General features: G+C 34.0%; 2 protein-coding genes across 3 annotated transcripts; one reads left to right on the top strand and one right to left on the bottom strand.

Moving 5' to 3' along the window:
• The first annotated feature begins 1,137 nt into the window (after positions 1 to 1,137).
• Positions 1,138 to 8,814, top strand: LOC131616457 (phosphoinositide phosphatase SAC2-like). 2 transcript variants are annotated; one of them, XM_058887790.1, is made up of 16 exons: positions 1,138 to 1,685; positions 2,735 to 2,939; positions 3,042 to 3,207; positions 3,851 to 4,076; positions 4,215 to 4,291; positions 4,431 to 4,618; positions 4,923 to 5,020; positions 5,131 to 5,264; positions 5,352 to 5,480; positions 5,558 to 5,867; positions 5,969 to 6,090; positions 6,184 to 6,297; positions 6,394 to 6,567; positions 6,700 to 6,849; positions 8,080 to 8,161; positions 8,399 to 8,814. In XM_058887790.1, the coding sequence occupies exons 1-16, from the start codon at positions 1,599 to 1,601 to the stop codon at positions 8,489 to 8,491; spliced, it is 2,355 nt and encodes a 784-aa protein (XP_058743773.1). In that variant the 5' UTR covers positions 1,138 to 1,598; the 3' UTR covers positions 8,492 to 8,814. The 2 variants fall into 2 exon arrangements, with proteins under 2 accessions (XP_058743773.1, XP_058743772.1); XM_058887789.1 differs by having other exon boundaries at positions 5,349 to 5,480.
• A 2,303-nt stretch (positions 8,815 to 11,117) lies between these two features.
• Positions 11,118 to 12,110, bottom strand: LOC131616459 (17.4 kDa class III heat shock protein-like). Its single transcript, XM_058887791.1, has 2 exons — positions 11,820 to 12,110; positions 11,118 to 11,634 (listed from the first exon to the last, which is right to left on the bottom strand). The coding sequence occupies exons 1-2, from the start codon at positions 12,006 to 12,008 to the stop codon at positions 11,332 to 11,334; spliced, it is 492 nt and encodes a 163-aa protein (XP_058743774.1). The 5' UTR covers positions 12,009 to 12,110; the 3' UTR covers positions 11,118 to 11,331.
• Positions 12,111 to 14,378: the final 2,268 nt, after the last annotated feature.

The raw sequence follows: 14,378 nt of genomic DNA, 5'->3' as shown, positions 1-14,378 counted from the left end.
TAGTTATTGCAAATTTTAGAATGTGACATAATAAAAGATATATTTATAAATTAATATAGCAATTTTTTTTAATAAAAAACAATTAAATAGCACTTTATAATATAAGAGCAAATACATTTTAATAATAACTTAATTGCTACATGTTATTTAAATAAAATTAGTGTAGACGATTAATATATTGTTTAATAATTTTGTCTAAAATATAAGATAGTTTAACAGTAAAAGTAATTAAAATTAGAATACATCTTAAAAATTTAACTTTGAGTTATAAATTATACAAAAAGCATGAAACATAATTGAGGTTGCAGTTTTAAAATTATAATTCATGCTGTAAATAAATAAGAGAAAATGAAGTAGATAAGATATATTAGAGGATGTAGCAAAGAGACCAAGTCTATTTTATCAGCCTTATCTTATATTATTATAACTAGCTAATGAAATTCATTTCCCTTAAAATAAAAAAAATTATTCTCGTGAGCATTACAATATTCAAACTTTTTTTTTTTACTAATTAAAAGCTTGCTTCAAAATGTTTTCTTAAATTAATTTTAAATTTCTTAGCTTGACTAATACTTGGTAGTAATGAACAAGTCATTAATTTCCACAATTTCCTTATTAATCTCATTTTGTCTACTACATGATATTCATGCCATATTAATCTCATTTTTAAATGAAACTTAAAATATTATGAATTTTACAGTGAGAATATTCAATACAACTACCAATTAAGCATTTAATTGTCTTTTTTTTTAATGTTAAATTAAAGATAACAAATTCAAATTAAAGCAAATTTAAATTTCAGAAACTAAAAATTCTTGAGTAAAATATAAGAAAATAGTATATTAATATTTAAAATTCAAAAAGAGTATTATAATAATAATAATAAAAAAAGAAAGTGTAGACTCAGACAAAAAAAACTGCTGCCAGGTTAAGAATAGAAAATAAAGATGTTCACATTCACACAATTCACACGCAAAAGAAAAAGTTTTTGTTTTTTATTTAATAAATTTAAATTGTTTACATCATCATCATCATTATTACCTTGCATTTTTCTCATTTTTATATTCATATTTATTTATTATATTATTTTTTTCATTTTTACTTTTTATATTTTTTTATGTGGATGCTATTGTTGTTCACTTGTTTCTGACAAATCTCATATATTCATTTTTCTCTGAAACTCAAAAGTTGTTTGTGTCTGTTCATCTCCATTCCCCAAAACCAAACAAACATAAATCTTGTGCTGTGATTCCTCAAAAAGCCACTTTTGTTTTTGTTTTTATTTTTGTTTCATCATCTTATTAAAAACTCATCCTTTTGTTTGTTTTTTCCATTTTCCTTTTCTGGGAATTTTTTTGTCATTGTTGTATATTGTAAACAAACAAAACTTTATGAGTTGTGGACCATTGATGTAAAGTTTTGAGCTTTTTATTGTACTTGCTTTTGGGTTACTGCTTTTTTTTATTTTATTACAAGAGCTTCTGTTTTTAATCAAACAGAAGCTCTTGTTTTTGTTTTTGTTGAAGTTTCTTGCTGGTGATCTCTTTGGAACAAGGAGAGGTGAGGTTTGTTTTGAAGTTCAAGGGATCTGAATTGTGATGGAGAAAAGTGTTGGTGTTGTTGTTGATGGAGTTGACTCCAAGTCTTGCTACATGCAGAAGTTTAGGCTCTATGAAACTCGTTCGGTAATTATGATTTTATTCTATTCCTATCATTCATGCTTGCATTATCTTGATCTGAAACATGTGAATTTTTTTTGTTTTTGTTTTTGTTTTTGTTGTGTTACTATGTTTCTAAGATGATGTTTTGTTTGTGTTTGTTTTTCTGCTGTTTTTGTTTTTGGTCAAATTCATGTTCATGTGCTTTGTTTGTTCATATAGAATATTCATTGTTCATGAGATTTTTTTTTCAATTGAGCAAAGGAATCATTGATTGTTTGTTTTGGTTTTGTTTTGTTTAACATGAATGGTTTTTGAGTTGGGATTTAGATGGTTGTTGATGTTGTCACGACGATGATGGGATTGACGAGTTTTTGAATTCTGTTTAATTGGATTCGCGTGGATTCTTTGAGAAAATGCGTTTTTACGTTGGTGTTCTTCATGATGCTTGTGATTATGAATAACTATTATTGAGAAATGATTTTGCAGTTAATGGCTTATGGAGTACTATACTTGTTGTTTATCCCGTTATGGGAGTGTTTGGATATACAGTTTAAGCTTAATTAAGTGCTTGTTGTATAAGAGCTTATGTATAAGCTGTTTCTCAACTAGACGAGGGAGTTAGAGTTAAGTTAACTCTTTCCATAGTTGAAAACAGCTTATGCCAGTAAGCTATTTGGAAGAGCTTATGAAAATGAACTGATAAAATCGTCTGATGTACACGTCATAAACTATTTTCATAAGCTCTTTCAAACTCTTACACAAGCGCTTATTTTCCACCATCACTGTCATGCATGGTGAAATTTTTGTCTTTTTTTTTCTAAAAGGATACCTAGAATCTTTTGCTGAAAATGAAGCAAAAGCCAATTAAGGAACTTAAGTTATTAACTAAAATACCGCTTTCTTCTTCTGGAAATGAGATCAAAATGGAAACATCCTTTTCATCCATAGATAGTATAATGATAAGCTATTGATATGGAAAGATATCTAAGTTTGGGTTATGACATTACGTCGCCATGCACTTCGCGCTACGTTCACGAGTCTTTTCTGACAATATCTTTTGTTTCTATGCTCAGAGATTCTACATGATTGGAAGAGACAAAAGCAGAACATTTTGGAGGGTCTTAAAGATCGACAGATTGGAGGCATCCGAGTTAAATATCGTCGAAGATCCTACATTATACTCAGAAGCCGAGTGTTGTGACATTTTGAAGCGTATTCATGACGGAAACAAGTCTACTGGGGGGCTTAAATTCGTAACAACATGCTATGGAATCATCGGTATTTTCTATCTTCTATACAATAGCAAAACATTTATTGCTTTACTAGTGTTTATTTTTATAATGTTATTCGTTTTAATAGCTCATACGTCTTTTTATTTAGGATTTATCAAATTTCTTGAGCCATACTACATGCTGCTTATAACAAAACGGAAGAAGATTGGCACGATATGCGGACATGCTGTATACGCTATCACAAAGAGCGAAATGGTTCCGATTCCACATCCAAGTGTGCGATCGAAATTGGCATATTCTAAGGATGAGAACAGGTCTTTAGTCAATTTTACATGTACCTGTAATGTGTCTAGGATACATTTCAGGAGACGTATAAGAGTAGCATTGAGAACTATACTTTGTCCATTGTACTTAGCTGAGGATTATGTTATGAATTATGTTTTTTCATTCGAGTTAATTAAATCGTGTAGTGAAAACGTTATGTTAGATCATCGTTATTATACTTGTGCTATATATTTGTTGATTTGTCGATGTCTTCAGTGCATATGCACAATGTGGGCTTCCTCAAGTCAAGCCTCTCGTCTTTCTGTGGTACTCTCTAATTGTTATAGAATTCATAAAGCTTCTTCTAGATTTCGGAGTCGTGTAATATGTATAGTATAGTAGATAGTAGATAGTAGATGTAGATTCCTCCTTGTTGTTTTCATTTTCATGTTCTACAGGAGCAATCTTCATTGCTGTTATGATGTAAATATAACTTTTTGAGTAAGACAAGGTATTTCCACGGTTCGCATGGGAGATCGCTTTCTTTTCATTTTTAAATATACATTTGGTTAGAGTTATTGGTTTCATAAGTTGTTTTTTATGTTCTTTTTATTTTTATACTTATATTCCGCCGTTTAATATAAACCGTCTTGTTAATTGACTTTTCTCTTTTTTTTTTTTTTTGTTAATTAGATACAAGAAGCTTCTATGCAGTATGGATCTTACAAAGGACTTCTTTTACAGCTACTCCTACAACATCATGCTAAGTCTTCAAAAGAACTTATCTGGTCATAATGTTGTCGGACAATCACTTTATGAAACACTTTTTGTTTGGAATGAGTACTTAACTCGCGGAATCAGGAATACTCTCCAGAATACTTCCTGGACTGTTGCCTTAGTCTATGGCTTTTTTAAACAGGTACTTTCCGATTCTCCTAAGTTTTGTTTTTGGTGTAAAACTTTCCTTGATAGGGAAGAAACGATAGTGTTACGTGTTTTTAGAAAATATTCGGTGTTTTCTTCATGACAAGTGTTCATTTCATGGTATGGTGTGTAGGTTAACCTTTCTATATCTGGCCGTGAGTTCAACATGATAATTATTGCTAGGCGTTCAAGGCACTATGCTGGTACCAGGTTTGTACTTCTTCTCTTTAGTTTTCTCGGATTAATGGCCGCCATTCTTTAATGTTTTTTTTCCCGAGTTCTTCATTCTTGTCATTGCTTATTTCACGTTTCCCGGCTTATTCAAGGTTTTCTGTATCTTGTGATGCAGATATTTGAAACGGGGAGTCAACAAACGGGGTAGAGTAGCTAACGATGTTGAGACCGAGCAGATAGTCTTTGCAGATGCTAGCAATGGATCCCCGATGCAAATCAGTTCTGTGGTGCAAATACGGGGTTCGATCCCTCTCTTCTGGTCTCAGGAAGCCTCGCCATTGAACATGAAACCTGATATTATATGTACGGTATCTAAACATCTTTCCTTTGTTTCTCACTTATGTTTGGATAAACAACTTAATTAAGCGCTTATAACATAAGTGCTTATCATGTAAGTGTTTATGTTTAAGCCATTTTTATAACAAGATAAAATAAATTTACATTGTTTCTTATATAAGTTATAAGCCGTTTTCATAAGGTATTCTCCCAAATTTTCTCACAAGTGCTTATGCTATAGCAGATAAGTTCAAATAAGCCAATCCAATTTCCAAACTGGTCCATACTATGTAATTTACACTAACTTCTCGTTTTGGTTGTTTTTCTCTAGTATCACATAAGGATGCAATGTTTGAAGCCACTAAACTTCATTTTGACAATCTTGTCACGCGATACGGAAATCCGATAATTATACTGAACTTGATTAAGGTAGGCCTATCTGAATATGTAAGGAAATCATCGAGCATGCTTATTTTCTGTCGTATGTTTAAACTAAAAGATTTTCTACCTTCTATATTATTGTATCTTCTGTGTTTAAGACTCGTGAGAAAAGGCCCCGTGAAACTATTCTCCGAACCGAGTTCGCTAATGCTGTTAAGTCTATTAATCAAAATTTGAGTAAGGAGGAACAGCTGAGGTTTCTTCATTGGGATCTGCATCGACACTCAAGACGGTAAGTTTCTCTTCATTTTCGGTACAAGCTCTATAGGTTTTTTCAAGGGTGTTATGTTGACATTATTCGATCAACGATTTTTAGCAGCAAGGCCACCAATGTGCTGTTGCAACTGGGAAAAGTGGCTGCGTTTGCATTGAAGCTAACTGGCATCTTCTACTGTCCAGTAACACCAAACATGAAGCTTGAGGGATTATTCCCATATTCCTTCTCTGAGTAAGTACCGTAATTTTACTCACTTTGTCGACCCTCTTCGCTGTTGAAATTTGATTTGATTATTTATTTTAATGCAGAAATAACAATATCATTGATGAAAACAAAGATGACAGTGGCGATGACGAGAGCAAAGATTACGGTGTCAAACCCAAGACACTTCAATCAGGCGTATTGAGGACAAACTGCATCGATTGTTTAGACCGCACCAATGTTGCACAATATGCTTATGGACTAGTTGCACTTGGAAGTCAGTTACAAGCATTAGGATTTACCGAAGACCCACATATTGATCTTGACAACCCTTTGGCAAAGGAAGTAATGTCAGCTTATGAGTCCATGGGAGACACATTAGCCTTTCAGTATGGCGGTTCTGCAGCGCACAACAAGGTAATCTTTCCTACGGTTTTGAATTTGATCATTTTTTTGGAAAATTTTATCTGATTACGGTCGATTCCTTCGGATATCATTTGATTCGTCTTGCTATTTAGATATTTTCTGAAAGAAGAGGTCAATGGAAGGCAGCAGCACAATCCCAAGAACTTATTCGAACCATACAGCGTTATTACAACAATACATATTTGGATGGTGCTAAACAAAAAGCAATTAATATGTAAGTCAAATAGACCTTACAAAAAGTTATATATTTATGGTAGTTGCATTAGAACGAATTAGTTAATGTCGTCTTTGATATTATTTTGTTCAGATTCTTGGGGCATTTTCAGCCACAGCAGGGAAAACCATTACTTTGGGAGCTCGATTCAGATCAACATTACAATGTTGGAAGTTATGGCCCGAATCTAGCCGATGGAATTGACGGGTATAATTGGATTTTTAACTTGCACAACCTTTTTTGTTATTTTCATTTAAGAAATTATTTTGGAGGGTTGAAAAATGCTATTTGTTTGTTTGATAGGTCGTTTATTAGAAGATCACAATCCGATGGAGACATTATCAGCGAAAGTGATGCTACAATTAGGAATTTGCATGCTCCAGACTGTCAACACTCATTCAAAAATCCCGATAAACGGTCTCTTTTGGAGTCTACTTCAGACTCATTCACTTGTGGAAGTTCTATTTGCAATTGCAGGTATGCTTAATTCACATTCCGCACGACGCAAACTATGTGTAATTGGATACATAGTTTGGACTTGATATGATTTCTTTTTACTCAAGTCATCCAAATGTTTTGAAATTTTTATGTGTTATCGATTTTTTATAGGCAAATTTATGGAGGAACGGGAAAGGACAAATATAGTGAAAGCGATCACATTTGTTATGCGGAACATGAAGATGCATGTGATTGCTCCAATTTCCTTGACGTGGACTCGCTTTCTTCTGGAAATTCTTGTGAAGAGGAACTACTTGAAAGGTCTAGTGTTGAGACTTTGATTGATATTCTTAAATCCATACTATAATTTTGTTGCTTTCTTCATCGTTGGCCTCGGGTTTTCTTCAAGTCTTGATCAATGGTATAAGGGGATATAGTGAATTTTGCTAGTGAGAATGAGAAGCTGTTCTGGCCTAACATAGTTATAGAGGCTAAAACAAACTTTAAGCGAGGTCTTTTTAATGTAAAATACCAAAATTTGGTTTAGAGGATTATAATACCGAGTATGTTTTCAATGTCATTGTCAAACAAAGTGGATTTTGTTAGTTGTTATGGTGGGAAAGAATTATAATTCTTTTTGTTAGTTGGACTGAATAGAAACATGCTCGTAGATAGAACATTATGGCGAAAGTTGATCCATGTAGTCAACCTTACTTAGTGAGATAAGACTTGGTTGTTGTTGTTGCTGTTGTTGTTGACTTGGAAACTTTATGCTTGAACATCTCAAATTTTGTTCAAATCCGCATGATAGTTTTTTGCTGTGTTTTTAGTATTTTCTGTTGCGAGTAAAGACAATTACATTAGTTATGCCGTAGATTGAACTCGAACTCATGATCCATAGATTTTATGCTCCGCTCTCAACCGCTACACCACGTACACATCCCTAAAAATATTCTAATATCGTTTCGCCTATTAGTATTACTATTTTTCGAGGCCTAGCAAACCTTAAGTTCTCTAGCCAGTAATATATCTAGAAACCTTCACTCACTTTCTTCAATTTGCATATTAGTGAAAGGATTTATGACCTATTTGAGTTAACTTATTTGAGCTTATTATTGACATAAGCACTTTTAAGACTGTTTGGGAGAGTTTATGGAGATTACGAGTTCAACTTGTTTCCTTAAACTGTTTATGGTAGCTTATGAACACAACTTGTAGCTTATATGAAAACAATTTGACTTCATTTTATCGTTTGTTTTAGAAATAGCTAATACATAAAAATTTATATGATAAACAGTAACGCTATAAGCGCTAAATTAAGTTTTTGATACAAACAAGGCGTTAGTTTGTACAGACAGTTATTTGTGAATTCTCATAACATGTTAGTCTATGGGTTTATGATGAAATGAATCCTCGAGTGGAATTAGGAGGCCATGAATTTCATTTTTGACGCATATAAGTCAGTCTGAAAGGAGCTTCACGATTTTTTGTTTTTTTGCGATATAACTATTTGGTTTAGAGGTCTAAATATTGTTGATGATGATGATACAGGTCAATCAGCATCGCCTCAGACAATATTGCGAACGATCAAATAACTGAGGTGCCTGCAAGTGAATCTGGACCTATTTTGAAGGTCAGTATATATTGTCAGTGATCTATAATCATTATGGAAAATCACTTTCTTTCAAATAAGTGCTTAAATATAAAACACTCACTGTTTGAGAGAACTTATGAAAACGTGTCATTGAAAACAACATGACATATTCATAACCTCTCCTGGATACCTTATGAAAACAACTTATAGTTTATGTAAAAACAACTTATACGATAAGCGCTTATGGTCAAATTTTTTGCTTTCAATGTGTTTCAGGAGAAGCAAAGTGAAGAAAAGCTCAACAAAAGTGGAAAACATACTGATAGCTTTGAAAAATGGGTGACTCATGGTGAGATGCTTTATGTTTGAGACTTAAAAATACCGCCTTATCCGAAGGATGAGGAATTCATGACTTTGATGTACAGAAAAATAAATGGTAAGATATAATCCAAAAGCTAATAGAAGTTGCAGAAGCTAAGAAGCTGAGTTTTGTTCAACAGGGCATTTGAGTTACATATTATATTTTCATTTGGGAGGTAGTGGTAGAGATGTTAATAAGTCATGAAAATTTTTGTGCCTCACCATTTAGGTACATTATATCAAACATTCAAAGGTTATTTATCATGTATATAGTTTAATTTCATTGAAAAAAAACTAAAAAAAATACATAGATGGTACTCAGATTATTACAATTGGCTTGGTCTTTACAATATTTGCATTTACAATGGCCGTTCCATTCTGTCCCGTATTTTTCGAGCTTTTACGGGATAAGCTTAAATGGGGCGAGCATGCCCGTTTAAATCGATCATGACATCTCTAATGTGCATTAATTTTATGATTTTTGTTTGTTTGTTGGTGATTCACTCTGTCTTTAAGATGTCAAGTTTGGTTGTGGTGAGGATGTGTTTGGAGTAAAGTGTTTCTAACGTGTTTTAATGTTATGTGACAATAAGTCAAGCAAGTCTTAGATTTAATGGATTTTGTTTAGCTAATAATATAAAAGTAAGAATAATAAATAGTATTATTTTCATTCTCTTATTTACAAGAAACCCTCTCAAATTAGTGAATGAATGTCAACCATTCTAAATTTGCAAATAAGTTGGTTGAATTGTTGGATTGGGAAATTTGTCTAACACATATGTGCTCTCCAAGATTCGAGCACATAGAGGATGCTTAAGTTGTGCTTGGTTTGGTTGACGTTCATTATGGTCCGGAGAGGGAGAATTATGCTTACCGCCTTTGGAGCGCTCTTTTGATTTATAAACTTTTCGTTCTTCTTTCGCTGCAGACGGCTCCTCTCGTTTGAATTAATGTTTTCTCAAATCGGCTTCTTGCACTGTATTTGCCCGAGGTTGAACGTGTTGGAGGCTTTCCTCAAAATGTAGGAACCTTTCTTCCACCACCTTAGAATTTTGTTGTTGAATGATGTTGTAAATGTGGTTAATCAACTCGTTCGTGCCTTGAGATCTGAGGTTTGTCTCAAAAATGCCAAAACCTTGTAAGATCTCTTGGCGCTCCATAGAAATTATGTTTAATGTGACTAGTTCCAAGTTTATTACCCTTAGAACACCATTCTTGATAAATTCATAACTCCAAGGAATATGCCGATCAAATGAAGTTTTTAACTTAGAACCTTCTTGAGGTCGCTCCTCCTCGTTCATTTGCATTTCATTTACATCTGTTGACCATTCAACATGGGGTTGATTCATAAGATTTTCAATCACAGAAACATCTTCTAACTCGCAACCCGATTCAGTACCTCAAGACTCATTTTCCTCTTCATACTCAACTAAACATGCGTCATCTGCTAAGCTTGAACTAAACATGCGTCATCTGCTAAGCCAAACTCTAGATCCTCCACAAATCTAATAGAGTATTTCTTTCAGTCGACCAAAAAATCCTCTACTTCATTTATTCCCCCACCAATTTTATAGTGATCAAAGTACAAGCTTAGTATAACCTCCTTTTATTAATAGTGCATTCATATCAACAATCTTCCTTTAACCACGATAAGTTACCCAAAAAACCTCACATTCCATGAATGCAATGATGTACCATAACAACGAACCCACACCTCTTTTCATAAATCAAGTCACTATCCTTCGACCAAGCACGACAATCATACACACAAAAACTGAAAAAAATCAGGCGCTTTATTAACAGCAGCTGACATCACCTCCGTATTACATGTAAATCAAAAAGGTTTTGTATTCTCCCAACAGTGCCACCATAAGATCATGAAACTTAGAATCTGAGATAAATTGTTGAATAACTAGAACACTAACACCATCTTGAATTCTAACCACCATTCCATTACATGCCCATTCAATGACTTCAGATATATTCATTAACTTCTATCAACCAGAACCAATTCTTCCTTCCCATTTTCGACCACGCCAACCTTCTTATTATTCCCTTTAATACTAAGAAGCGATCCTCCATCTTCTCCTTTAACACCTTACTTACCACACCCTCATGAGTCACTACTTTGAGTTTTTTCTTTTTCTCTTTCCTCTTAACTACTTCCTCCTTCACCTTCTCCAACTCATTCTTCCTACTAATCCCAAATCCAACCTCCCTTCTCCCATTTTCCCTCGAATATTTTCTTTCAAACCTATCATAACGAACCACATTCTCAAACAATCTATAATCTTCAAAATAAGTGTTTAAAGCTTTGCTAAAATTTTCCACATCCCCACCTTTGCAAATGAGCGAAACCAAATAATTGAACCCTTGCATTTCTATTTCGAAAAACAAAAAACATTGGATAAAATTTCACATCCCTATAATTTCTTTAGTAATTCCACATACTGAAGAAGATTATCTAGAAAATTGAAAAAATAAAAAAAGTCATTGTTGCCTAAGTAACATACTCTGCATAACTCAAAGCCCTACGCGTACGTGAACATTCCTAGAACTGTCAACCAAAACATCATAGCCTCCTCTAATCCGAAGTTTATAATGAAGGAAGTGATGATATTATTATTTTCACTCGTTTCTTGAGAAGATTGTTCTTTGTATTTCTCTATTAAATTCGAAATTCCATTACAGAGAAACATTATAAACACATAAAAAACTAGAAACATTGATTGAACACTTCAATTTCCACCTTAAACCCCACAAACTCAAAACCAAAAAGCACTTTTGTAAACAGGTAAACAAAAGACTACAAAAGATCTAACCCCAAATATATCACAAATGATTATCCCTTAAGCAATGGCAACTTCAACTGTTTTTGCTTTTGGAGGTGGATTCTGCTTCTCTACAACCACAGTGAGAACTCCATTCTCACATTTAGCTGTTATAGCTGACACATTAGCATTCTCTGGCAAACGGAACTTCCTCACCATTTTCTGTGGTGCTCTTCTCTCCAGCCTTAGGTACTTGCAGCCTTCTTCTTCTTCTCCATCTCGGAGTTTCCTTTTTCCATTGCTCTTTTCATCTTCTCCATCTTGGCGTTTCCTTTTTCCATTGCTCTTTATCACAAGTGTGTTCTCTTCTTCAACTGTCACCTACAATACCAACACAATGTGGTTATGATTGTAAATCCAAACCATTTAAATAGTTTTAAAATAGTTATGGTTTAATTTTTGAAAATAACCAACCATGCACACCCCTAATTACAAACCACAAAACATAAATATTTGTCCGTGTGTCCGTATGAGACAGCTTATACTACGTTTGATGAGAAAAATACCTGAATTTCAGACTTGGAGAGACCAGGAAAATCCATGATGAATATATACTCTTTAGGAGTATCCAGAATGTCAACTGGGATACTAGTGGAAGTTTTTCTGCTCTCATGATTCTCATGAATCCTAGGAGTTTCATGAAGATTGAATAAACTGTTCACTACACCACTCAAATCCATGTCGAACAAACTCATCTTCAAACAAATTCTCTCTTCAAATACTTGAAAGCTGTGTTGGATAGTTTGTGATGATTGAGATTGATGCTTAAGGATGTGTTTGGTTGGTGAGAAGCTTATACTTTTGGGTATATATAGGTAGAGAAGATGATAGTGACTAGTGAGTAAAGAGAAAGTTCTAGAGTTATATCCCAAATATTCAGGAAACATCTATAGAAGTTTGGTTATGTGGTTTCTGGATTATTGTGGAATCAATGACAAGGTTCTAGCTTTTTAATAATTTATACACGTGTCAATGAGTTTTATTTGAGATTCTAGATGTTTTATCGTAAAATCAATTTAAACATCAACACTAATGGAGTAATAGATAATGTTGGTCTGAAAATAAAGCCTTCAAAAATATAAAATTTTTATTTAATAATATAAAATTATTAAAAAATTTAATATAAATTTGGTTTCTTTCTTTTAATTTTTTCTCTTTCAACTTTCTTTCCACTAAACTTTTGTCGAAAATAAAAATTTGACACATGAGATTGAGCCATGTCAGTGAATGAGACCTGATCAAATTGGGAAAATAAAATCTACTTGGTGGAGACAAAGCCAAAAAGCTGAAGTTTTGTGAACCATGTGTACTTGAAAAATCTTGCAGAATGAAGTTCAATAAAGGCAAACAAAGAACACATAGATCCCTTGATTACATCCATGTTGATCTTTGGAGGTCTGCAAGGTGTCCATCACATTCAGGAGCAAGGTATTTTCTATCCATAGTAGATGATTCCATAAAATTATGGGTATTCATCTAGAAGACTAAGGATGAAATTTTTGAGAATTTCAAAAGTTGGAAGACTCTGGTCGAAAATAAGACTGGCAGAAAGGTCAAGAGATTGAGAACCGACAATGACCTTGAATTTTACAATGAGGCGTTCGACGGATTTTGTGCTGCCTCTAGTATTGCAAGGCACATAACTACTGCACGTACTCCACAACAAAATGGTTTGGCTGAAAGGTTTAATCAAACTATTTTAGAGAGAATCAGATGCATGTTGACTAATGCTGGGTTAAAGAAGGTATTTTGGGCTGAGGCTGTTTTGACAACAACATATCTGATAAACAGATGTCCTTCGAGTGTGTTAGATATGACGACACCTGAAGAAGTTTGATCGGGACATCCACCAGATCTCGACAAACAGATAGTATTTGGCTGTGTAACCTATGCTCACATTAGGCAAGACAAGGTCGAACCTAGAGCTCTATAATGCATGTTTATGGTATATTCTGAGGGAGTCAAAGCTTATAGGCTATGGTGCCTAGAGCCATGTCACAAGAAGAGTGTCACCAGTCGAGATGTAGTTTTCAATGAAGTTGAAATGACTTTTAAGAAAACTGATGATGTTGGTCGAAGTGTAGAAATATCTGACGAAGAGCTGGAACAGGTAGAAATTCCCGTTGAGATGGAGCATGTTGATGCTGACTTGCATATCCCAGATGAAGTCGAAGAAGAAGCAGAAGATGCTGAGGAAGTTGAGGAAACTATCGATAACTACCTATTGTTAAGAGATAGGTTGAGAAGAGTCATCAAGACACCTCGGAGAGTTGGGTATACAAGTCTTAAAGCTTATGCCTTAATCTCTGCAAGTGAGGTTCTAGACGAAGAACCTAGAGACTATAAGGAAGTTATGAGGAGTCGAAATAAGAGTGAATGACTGAAGGCCATGAATGATGAGATGAAATCTCTTCATGATAATCACACTGAAGAACTGATAGAAAAACACGCTGGGGCAAGGTTAGTCAGCTGTAAATGGATTTTCAAAGTTAAGGAAGGAATCAGAGGAGTGGCGTCGAAAAGATACAAGAAAAGGTTGGTCGCAAGAAGTTTCACTCAGAAAAAAGGTGTCGACTTCAATGATGTATTTTCTCCTGTTGTGAAGTATAGGTCCATTGGAATGTTGCTTTCCATGGCGGCACAGTTCGATCTTGAACTGGAATAGATGGATGTGAAGATTGCGTTCTATATAGATTATGTGTGCAAGCTAAACAAATATCTATATAGACAGAAACAATCTCCTCGACAGTGGAATAAGAGATTCGATAAGTTCATGACACGCATAAGTTTCGTTAGAAGTCAGTTCGACCACTGAGTATACTTTCGATTTTGACCTGGTAATTCATTTATTTTGTTGCTGTATGTGGTTGATATTCTCATAGCAAGCAACAATGTTGAAGATGTAATGAGGGTGAAGGCTGAACTCAATAGGGTGTTCGATATGAAGGATCTGGGAGCAGCATCTAGGATTCTTGGGATTGACATCCGAAGAGATAGAAAGCAGTAAAAGTTATGCTTATTTCAAGAGGCATATCTACAGAAGATTCTCAACAAGTTTGGTATGT

Source organism: Vicia villosa, linkage group LG7 (assembly GCF_029867415.1).
Source record: "Vicia villosa cultivar HV-30 ecotype Madison, WI linkage group LG7, Vvil1.0, whole genome shotgun sequence".
In the NCBI taxonomy this organism is placed as follows: Eukaryota; Viridiplantae; Streptophyta; class Magnoliopsida; order Fabales; family Fabaceae; genus Vicia; species Vicia villosa.
Note: the sequence above shows the minus strand (reverse complement) of the source record. Positions and strands in the feature narration are given on the sequence as shown.

What these genes read in the sequence shown, in the direction of transcription:
- LOC131616457 (XM_058887789.1), top strand. Translation starts at nt 1,599, where the DNA reads ATGGAGAAAAGTGTTGGTGTTGTTGTTGATGGAGTTGACTCCAAGTCT. An exon ending in CATGAAACCTGATATTATAT is followed by an intron (nt 4,619 to 4,922) that starts GTACGGTATCTA and finishes GTTTTTCTCTAG; the next exon opens with TATCACATAAGGATGCAATG. An exon ending in GTTCTGCAGCGCACAACAAG is followed by an intron (nt 5,868 to 5,968) that starts GTAATCTTTCCT and finishes CTTGCTATTTAG; the next exon opens with ATATTTTCTGAAAGAAGAGG.
- LOC131616459 (XM_058887791.1), bottom strand. Translation starts at nt 12,008, where the DNA reads ATGAGTTTGTTCGACATGGATTTGAGTGGTGTAGTGAACAGTTTATTC. An exon ending in TCTCCAAGTCTGAAATTCAG is followed by an intron (nt 11,635 to 11,819) that starts GTATTTTTCTCA and finishes TTGGTATTGTAG; the next exon opens with GTGACAGTTGAAGAAGAGAA.